Genomic DNA, 10254 nt, shown 5'->3' with positions numbered 1-10254 from the left:
GGCCCCTCCCACCCCCGGAGCCACTAGATCCAATCGAGAGGGGTGGGGTCGGGTGGGGCACCTCCTCCGGATGCCTCTTCGCCCTGCCCTGCCCCAAAGACACCTGTCCTGGGCCTGCTTTAAAGGGGGGGTCGGGGCTGGAGACCCCCTCTGGCACGCGGCCCGGGCCCCAGGTGGCGGCGAGCTGGGGAGGCCCGGGCTACGCCCCCGGACTCCTCCCCTGCGACGCCGGGCGCGTTTCCGGCAACGCTGGCCTGGGAATGACTCAGTCCCGGAGGCCCGGACCGGGGACCGGCCCTGCCCTGCTGGTTTCTGGTCTTCCCGGTGGCCTTCGAGGGACCGCCGGGCCGGCCTCAGATGCACGTGGGCCTGGAAGCACTCGGATTTGGGGCTCTGTGTCTTTTAAATGGTCCAAAGACAAAACTTGCTCGCGGGTTCGTGTTAGCTAGCATAGTGACCCTTACACGATAGCCGATCAAGAGCGCGTGTTAAATGCAGTCCAAAAAGTAAATGCAAGGAAACGGCGGTGGCTGCGCAGTGAACAGACCCCGGTGCGCAGCAGCCGGCAGCCAGGGAAAGCGGCCAAGGGGCACCTTGCATTCCCTGAGTACATGCTGGTGGGGCATCTTTACATACGGAACTTTATAGCCAGGGAATACGCCAGGCGCTTCAAAAGGTTCATGGAGGAAATTTTTTTTTTCTCCTTCCATTTTTCCACCAACTTTGGAAGACGAGAGAAATCACCTGTGAGATTATGTGTGCTGTTTTGGTTTGGGGGTGTTTCGTGTAATCAGAAAGCTCTTTGCAACCTCTTTTCCTGTCTAAAGACATTGGTGAATACTAGGAAGCTTCAGCGTTTCAGTAGATGTTTTTATCATAAACCTGGTTCCAGGAGCAAGCTGCTTTCTTAGATTAGAGCCTCACGTACAATTATTGGGCAAAGGATGTGACCTTGTTAAAAGCTTATAAATGGTGCGCGTGGTAAATGAGAATGCCCCTTTCACTCCACTGTTAGCACTTTTTTTCACCATAATTCCAGACAAATTGATGGCAAAATGTCTTAGTGTAACTTCATAGTCTTTCTTGATTAGTGATTCTGGCCTTTTGAAATGGTGCCCATTTTAATTAGTAACTCAGTCCTGTTGAAAAGTTTGGTTTAGAATCTACTGTGTGATAGATACTAGTTTAATTGTTGAGAGGCTTCTAGTCCCCAAGTCTGGTACCCCCTTCAGTAGAACCTAGCCAGTAAGAACCCATTAACCCAGCCAGAAGACCTTTAAGCGAGAGGGCACATTACAAACAAAAGAAAATTGACTGGTTTCTGGAGCGAAACTGTCCTTTCCTCTTGGTAGTAGTTGCAGCTCTGGTGATTCTACCCCCCCCCCCCCCATCACTGAGGTGCACAGGGGTGTCAGGGAATTCATCACTCACAAAAGCGCCCCAACCCTGAGATAAATCAAGCCGTGTTCACAATTGTGGCCCGCAGCCTCTAATGAAAACCTGAATTCGAATATGATTGGTATTTATCAACATTGAATGCTCTCTAGATTTTCATCCTGATAGGCTGAAAGTTGTGTCTTTATCAATCAGAAGAACCTTGTTTTGTAGAACTGTATTAGTGCCATATTTTTGTACAAATAACACGTACCTTCTATGTTGGCCAACTGCCCCCTGGGAGATAATTTAACCACTGGTGCTTCCCTCCGCCCCCTGCCCCCGCCCTACAAGTGAGGGGGAAATGACACAGTTGCATTTACTGAAAATACCTCCTGGGAAGAGGGAGGGATTAGTAAACAGGGGTGTGATATTTTCATGAACATATGGTAGTTTAGTGCACTAGGGTCTGTTTCTGCAAAGAAAGGGATAATGGTGAACCACACAGTGTTGTTGTTTTTTTAAAGGAAGAATTTTAGCTGCTGTCGATTGAATCCTATTATCATTCACATGAAATGGCTGTTTGTGGCTTATTTGACCAGCAACTGAGACATTGGATTGGATATAAATGTTTATCTGATAGCTCACTGCTGGCCTGTTTCTAAGTCCGTACCAATTGTGCTAAAGAGGAGAAGGTTCGGTTCCACAGTTATAGTTTCCACACCATCATAAATAATTCACAGAGGTTGGTGGTAAGGGATTTCTTGATCTCATCTGCCGGTGGAATTTATTTTATATGTATCCCTTATGCAAAATAGCATGAAAAGTGCTCCCCTCATGAGACTCAAGATTGTTTCATTGGAGCGATAACGAGGGCAGAATTTAGAAATCAAAAAGCAGAACCCCATGGTTCATAAATAGTACGACCTCGACTCTTGAAAGCTTTTTTTTTTTTTCAAATATGAGAAGATATATTGAATGTCACTTGACTTCCATGCATCTATGAGGTTTTGAAACGTGGAAGAAGTGATTTTTCTTGACTTTTTAAAAAAGTTTTCACATTTTCTTCCATAAACAATATTAGTTTAATCAGACAAGTGTTAGCTTTAAGGTAACTTTTTTTCTCCTTTGGATGAGTCAGTTGTTAAATCCCTGTGCCATTTGACTTCAACCCTGTTCATCAGCCGATACGCATTTGTTGGGTGGCTACAATATGCCTGGATTTGATGTGGAAGCGTTTGGTTTTTTGTGTGGTTTTTCTGACAATTTACTTAGCTTAAATGTAGATTACTTATTTTTCATGAACCATAACCATGAAGATGTGTGAAGTATTTACCACATCTTGCTTCCTTTATCAAACGACAGTTCTAGCAGTATTTAAGATTCCTTTCAAACCTACTGAGTCTCTCTGTCTGTCTGTCTATCTATCTATCTATCTATCTATCTATCTATCATCTCACGTGTACCTTTTTTCCTCCTTAGGAAGATTTTCAGGCAGCCCTGAAGAGTGCTGGAGAGAAGCTTGTAGTGGTTGACTTCTCAGCCACATGGTGTGGGCCCTGCAAAATGATCAAGCCTTTCTATCATGTGAGTATTGAACAACTTTTACTTTGAAAGAGATTGGTCTTGTGGATGGGGTGCATCACCAAAATAGGAAAGTAAAATTGGTTTTTGTTTTTTTTTCGCTTGTAGATCTTTTGGTCTACCAGCACAGTAGTGTAGCCATGCAAGTGTGATTCATGTGGGTCAGTTAGGTTGAAACATGGGCCCTACTCCAAATGCAGACCTCCCAAGTGGATGTACCAAATTACTTTATAGCAGGAGGAATGTATTCTGAGAAAAATGGGTGTCTCTTCATACCTGCCTGGTGTCTTAAAATTTGGGGGACTTTATTGGGGGGGCGCGGGGGCGAATTCTTCATTACTTTAATCAAGTGTTTATTTACAAAGCTTGAGTATCTTGACTGCTGTTTCCCAGGTTTTAAAACTTTGGCTTTCTTATTTTAAATGTTTTCTAGTCCCTCTGTGAAAAGTATGGCAATGTGGTCTTCCTTGAAGTTGACGTGGATGACTGCCAGGTATGTGTTTGCAAATTTGAAATACTGCTGAGGCCTCGTGCTAACTTGAAGTGTTGACTATTCAGTCTTTGATGCTGTTAAGACCCCCATGTAACCAGGGGACGGGCAGTGGAGGAGACCAACCTCGTTGCCACCAAGTCGGTCCTGACTCACAGTGACCCTCAAGGACAGAGTAGGCCTGCATCCCTAGAGTTCGCAAGCACCACAATTTAAAATGAGGTAGTCTGCTTTCCGCGCCTTTGCCCTTGGCCTCCTTGGAGGATGCTCGGTCTCGTTGGTGCCAATCAGGTTTGAGGCCCTACCTCTTACAGCCTACTGAACCCTTGAGACACTGTTCAAGGTGTGTCACCTTGGAGCTCACTGTGCATGTGTGAGCCATTATGCACGTTCACACTAGCCTGGCCCCAGGGGACAGGAGGAGTTAGCTGCTCCGTGGTGGTGGTATAGTTGTGGTACACAAGGCACTGGGCCTGGATTCTGTTCTTGAACCTTCTGTGACTTTCTGCTTTAGGCTAATCCAGTGGTTCTCAACCTTCCTAATGCCACGACCCTTTAATACAGTTCCTCATGTTGTGGTAACTCCCAACCATAAAATTATTTCTTTGCTACTTCATAACTGATTTTGCTAGTTATGAAGCATAATGTAAATTGTCATGTGTTTTTCCGATGGTCTTAGGTGACCCCTGTGAAAGGGTTATTTGACTCCCAAAGGGGTCATGACCCACAAATTGAGAACCGCTGGGCTAATCCCTTGTTCTCAGTATATGACTAGTTCTTTACATCTACCTCTTATTCATTAGCATAGATTGCTTAATAAAGGTAGTGAGGGTCCATAAAAGCAGATATACGGCAGCCCTTGATAAGTTTGTAAGGACCTCTGTGACTTGGACCATGTTTCGTACCTTGCAGTCTGTCTTACAGTCCCCGGCCCATGCCCTACTCGCCCATCTCCCACTCACGTTCTGCCTGCACTCTCGTCTCTACATGGCTCAGCCTTTCCTTTTTTGCCTGTTATGCCTGGCCGGTTCATACTCTGAAATGACCCTTCCCCGCCCTAGTCTGGGTTAGTTTCCCGTCCTCTGTGCCCCACCCGCTCACGTCCTGTTGATGTTGGCTGAGGTGGCGGTGACGTTGGCTTTCTTCCGCAGCTGTCACTCATTACTGTGCAACCCTGTGCCTCAGTCGGAGCCTCTGTGCACTGATGGTGCGCCTCTGAGAGCAGACAGTAGTGGCCAAGATAAAAGGAAACCCCCAGCATAGGGTCCGGCACGGGAGGCGTGTGCTCGGGAACATCTTAACTATTATTCCAATGATCACTTAATGTTTGTCCTCTCAGGTTTCTTGGGACCCTGTTTCCTTTTAACACTATGGGGGTGGGGGGGGGCAGGGAGGAGTCACATGTTAATGAATAAAGCCCTTGGTGCTCTTTCTACCTCAGTTCCCAACTTTTTGGAAGTGGATAGGCAAGAGCCTTCCTTCTGACCCAAGTGTGCCGGGGGGCTGTGACCATCATCCGGAATGTGCCTTGACTGACCTTGGCATAACCCTCTAGCAAATGGGGGTGCCTTTCCCTTTGACTCCCAAAGGGAGTCAAATATTCCAAAAATTACGTCTCATAGAGGCTTCCCTAGAAAGCTCTCTAGCCACGCGGGCAGTAAGAACTGACCTGCTTGATGTCAGAGACACTCCAGGTCAATTTTATGGCCATAGGAAAGTGGTTCCTGGCAGTTAACCTTGATTTCTTTGACAAGACTACGCCTCTCAACTCTCCCAGTGGATTGGTGCTTACTTTGTGAATGAAAACTGAAACAAAACCATTTGGATCTGATCATTTTGTAATCTTTTGGAATGCCATGTATGCCTCTTGGTTTTTGATAGAATAAGCAGCAATGAGCTCAGGAGTGGCAAAGGCAGATTTAAAGGTATTTCAGCCACGTGGCCAGCTGAGCTGGAAACCAGAGAGTCCCCTGTAGTTATGAGACAAACTTTGTTTTGAATTCCAAGTTTGGGCAACACGATAAGGCTGCAGTACACATCAGTGGTTGCAAGGGGTAGGAGCCCGGAGAGGAGATGTGGAGAGCCAGGGGCTTGTCCTATCTTGACGGAAGTGTTGGTTTTATGACTATACTTTTATCAAAGCTCACAGACCTTGTACACCCCTAGAAGATGAATTTTACTCTATATTTTTTCCTTTCAATATCCAGATTGTTCACAGAAAAACACGAAGTGGTGGGAGGAGTCCCATTAAGGAGTGAGCTAGCTTTCTATCTTTAGATAAAGAGAGTGGCAAAGAAATATCGAGTCAAGGGTGTTTTCAAAGCTTACATAAAGTTTTAAATGGTGTGCATACTCCCACCTCACTGGAGGAATAGAAAGCAGATAAGCTAGTTTATAGGACAAGAAGTAGAAATGAAATAAAACATCAACTTTAGGATATAAATGTTAGGAAACGATCTAACTATAACATGCTCATATAATGAAATTAAAGATTTTATTCTATGGGCATGTTATAGTTGTATTATCTGGGCATGTATTATCTGGACACCCAGATACAGAGTCACTTAGTTAAATATCAGTACCCTCAAATTTTCCACCCTTTCTCAACCAGGCATTTTGGGGTGGGACTGATGCATTATTCTGAAGTAATAGACCGAGAAACATTTTGGAAGGTATTAAAAAGAAAAACATACTGGTGAGCGGAGCTGGAAGCAGGCCCCACAGAGTAAAGCATGTTTGCTGTGTTGATGGAAACAAGGCAACAGGGAGGTCGTGGAACAGAGTAGACAGCCCTCCAGAGCGGAGCCAAAGCTACTTAAGCACTTAGTAATGATTCATCAGTTGGGGTTGAAAAGTTCTCTCTGTTTCTTTCAAGAAGAAACTTTAAGACCCTAGGAAACCCTGTAAGCGTAGCCACTGCGTCTGGTAAGTACGCTGTCTCGTGTCATCTGAACAGCGTTGTCTCGTCACAGAGGAAAGGGCCCGGGAAAAGTGTGGTCACCCAACTGAAGGGAAAGGCTGATGGATTTAGCTACAGTACCAGTCTTAAGTTAAATGTCAGAAATCATGCTATATTGATACAAAATCCCTGGGAAACAGTCTAACAACAATGTGTATCTAGAGCCTTTACAGTGAGCATACTCTAACTCTGAATTAAATTTAACTTCCGGGGCTGGGCGGGGGAAGATTAAAGTGTTTAGCCAACATCTAAACTGTTAACATATTGAACTGTGGGTTAGTCAAAGTGGAGGTGTGTCCCTATAGTGACTGTGCTGAGGACGTTTTAAAAACAGGTCTTGTGTGTAATGTGGGAAAGGATCAGTTGTGTGCACTTTCTCCTAGAATGTATGTGTATTATAGTGTATGTGCCACTGGCTTTTCAAAAAAATGTGCACATGAGCAATAAAATGTTAGCAGTAGCTCGTTGAGAACACACATTACCTTGGTGTTTGGGGGTTTTGTTTTGTTTTTTTGTTTTTTGGCATTGAACCTGGATTATGTGTATGTAAATAGATTAATTAAAATATATGTATTTGTTTTCTTAAACCCAGCCATTCCAGTTTAAGGATTTGCTCCAGGGATGTGACTGGACATTTATTTGCAAGGATGTACATAGATTGAAAATAGCCCAGAAGCCTAGTAAATTGGGGGAGGAGTGGTGGTGTTAAAATCATGATATGGGATCCTATACCACTTTTAAAAGTCACATTCACAGGCAAAGAAATGAAAACATTCTTAATGCTTTCATTAAAATGTTTCAGCAGTAGTAGGTAATAAAGATTTGGCTGTAATTTTTAAACATCACATGAAGGGCCTCGTTGAAGGCATTCAGTCAGATAAGACTTCGGGTTTGGCTGCTCTTCATTATTTCTCTTTATATGGGCCCCGTATTTTCCATGAGAAAGATGAGGCTTTTTTACTAGCGCAGAGTTAGTCTCGGGAAACCCCCAAGAGTCAGCAGTGTGTTTGGTTTTGCTTTGGGTATTTCCACCAATACAGCTTGGAAGTAGTCTGTCAGCTAGAAGTGGTGATGCATAAGTACGTTCATATGTGAAGGCAATTTGAGTTCCACCAACAATACTTCTTTGGTATTAGAGGAGTTCAATGGAAGAGAGTGGGCCCTCAGGAGCCTTGCCAGGTCACTAACTCATAGTGATATGGTAATCCAGGAGCAAACACACCTGTCCTCTGAGGCTTACACCATTTGCTTCCAGGAAATTTTGTATCACACTGTGATTGAAATGTGCTAGGTGGAGAGGGTATGACGAAGTGACCAGCTACTAATCTAAAAAAAGCAGCTGCTCTTCAACCCAGTCAGTGCCTTGGAGGGTAAGCCCGGTGTTTGCAGAAATTGGAGGTCAAGAGATACCACGAATGGGCAACACATTCAGAGTTTTGCTTGGGGATCACTTGAATTGGGCTCAGATTTGGCTCAAAGCGACCCATGTATTGTAACCTCTTAGCTACCCTCCTAACCTGTCATCTTCTGATTTCCTGATTAACCAACTCGTACGATCGGGTCTCTTCTGACTCAGTGACCTGAGAGCACAGAGGAGAGCTGCCCCTCTGGGCTTGCAAGGCTGTAAACCTTTTTGAAAGCAGACCAATGCACCTTTCTCCTGCAGAGGAGCTGGTGGGCTTGCCAAGAGTTTAACCGCCCTGCCACCAGAGCGCCTTCATGTCCTGGTTATTTCTCCATGCTGGCTACGTACCCACAATCCCCGCAGGTCCTTCCCATGAGACTCTCCTAAGATCTTCATTTTGATTGCCCTATTACACAGTGCTGGTGACTTCTCCATCTCCCTTTCTTGGACCAAGCATTGGACGCTTAGAACATGGCAGACGTTGAATTTGAAGTCCCTTCGTATTTAGAAAGTTGTAAAGCCACACTCTACTTTCCTGTCTTGGAGGAAGAGATGAAGTTACACCTGAAGAGTTGCTCTTTTGAGCCCCCAACACAGAGCCTCGTCTCCATTTGCAATTACAGGGCCCTTTACTCCTGAAGTCACCACCATGGGGGGGTGGGGGGGTGGTAGTGAAGTGTGCTGAGTCAATTCTGGCTCACAACGAACCTCACCAGCAGAACCTGTTAGGTTTGAGCCCATTTTTGTAGCCACTTCGTCAATCCTCCATCTTATTGGCCCTTTGTGGCCCTTGAAAGTTCTTTGGTTTCCACAATCTGGTTCTTAATTCTTCCTGCTTGACTGCTGGCCCTGTGCAGCTTCTCACTGGCTGCTGGATCCTTCCTCCTTCCTTTCCCAGCCCTCTTGAGCGCCTGCCTCCAGGAGCCTTTTCCACCTCAGCTTGAGATGCTTGTCCAAGCCAAACCTTGTGTGGGGCACTTTCTTCTAGACTCTTACAAGTGAACAGTGTATGGAAAGTGAGCTGTTAGGTAAACCCTCATGGTGCATCCTTGCAACAAAATGGTGTGGTGTGCATTACCCGGTCAGCTGTGCGGTTCAGAAAAGTCTCCTTTCAGTAGCGACCACGTCCAGTAGAAGAGAAGACGGGTGCTGACTAGCCCAATTCGCAGTGCTTGCCCATTTGGCTCCAATCAGGCGGTTCCCCAAAGTTAGAACATTCGCATCACTACGGGCCCAGAGGTGACTTAATAGTTTTCCTTGGACGGTTCTGATGTGCAGCCAGGCTTGAGAACCCTAAGTGAATTTTTAATTGAGAATACACAGAAGACCCGTGCATGGAAAATGTTAAAAGGCAAATGAATTTTACATATATATATTTATCACACCCCCAAAAAAAGGAAGATTAAAGAAAACCCCAAGGTGGTACTGTCTCTACTTTACTATGATTTTCTTTGGGGGTTAATTCTTTTGCAAGTACAGTTTTGCTTATCTTGCAACACTTGGACTTTAGCCCTTAAATCATCATTTAGTTGCCCCCACCCACCCCCATCATAAAACTAGGGGGACAATGAGCAACAGGAAGAGGTGCGCGTTCTGAGGAATAGGTGCCGTCAGACTCCAGAGCCCTTTACTGCGGTTGGCACTGCTTCCTTAGAGGACTTCCATAGGCACCATCTTACTCGGCTGACATACCTGGTGCCCAGGAAGCCTGGTGGATGCCCCTCGGAGAGGAGGAGAGATATTCATTAAGAAGAATCGTAATGGCAACAGTTTGGCTTTTGTGCCACCGTGATACTTGTTAAATTAGTGTTTGTGTACTGGGCGGGGAAGCCTAATGCTGGTATTGGGTTTCTAACAGGAAAAGCTCCTCGTTGATGCTCTGTCAAGGCTTTATGCGCATGGCCTTACCTGTTCCTCTCTGCTTCCTCCCTCAGGATGTCGCTTCAGAGTGTGAAGTCAAATGCATGCCAACGTTTCAGTTTTATAAAAAGGGACAAAAGGTATGGCCTTTCGAGAAAACTAGCTGGGAAATCAGAAAACGTGGGGGAAATGCAGCAGAAGTGACTGACCCCCAAATAGGAAGTATGTCACTACTTGTAGAATTTTTAAATATGCCTTTCCGTACTGAATTGAGTGAGAAGTGGGGTGTCTAAAATTGATCTTTGCTAGAATCCCACTAAATCTCTTGTGTTTGCTGTATCATATGTATCACAGAGTACACAGAAGTCCTTCGATACAGGCTCTGAGTAAGTCGTTATATGTATATGTAACATCAGTGCAATATTCTTTTCACAGGTGGGTGAATTTTCTGGCGCTAATAAGGAAAAACTTGAAGATACCATTAACAAGTTAAGTTAATTATGCTTCCTGAAAATGTAACCAGCCATCAGCTGTGTAAACCTTTTTGTATTTACAAGAAAGAAGAATCAAGTATGAAGACTA

General features: G+C 45.0%; 1 protein-coding gene across 1 annotated transcript in view; it reads left to right on the top strand.

The window, feature by feature from the left end:
- TXN (thioredoxin) overlaps window positions 1-10228 on the top strand; it is an 82098-nt gene extending 71870 nt beyond the window's left edge. Inside the window, exons 4-7 of the mRNA XM_045296536.1 lie at window positions 2857-2961; window positions 3392-3451; window positions 9747-9812; window positions 10108-10228. Coding sequence (XP_045152471.1) covers window positions 2857-2961; window positions 3392-3451; window positions 9747-9812; window positions 10108-10170 — 294 coding nt within the window. The 3' untranslated portion in view covers window positions 10171-10228. The remainder of the gene's footprint in view (window positions 1-2856; window positions 2962-3391; window positions 3452-9746; window positions 9813-10107) is intronic.
- The last annotated feature ends 26 nt before the right edge of the window (window positions 10229-10254 follow it).

The sequence above is a fragment of the Echinops telfairi genome, unplaced genomic scaffold (genome assembly GCF_000313985.2).
Source record: "Echinops telfairi isolate 266 unplaced genomic scaffold, ASM31398v2 ScPeMD7_7410;HRSCAF=8448, whole genome shotgun sequence".
Taxonomy (NCBI): Eukaryota; Metazoa; Chordata; class Mammalia; order Afrosoricida; family Tenrecidae; genus Echinops; species Echinops telfairi.
This window is presented reverse-complemented; position numbering and strand designations above follow the sequence as displayed.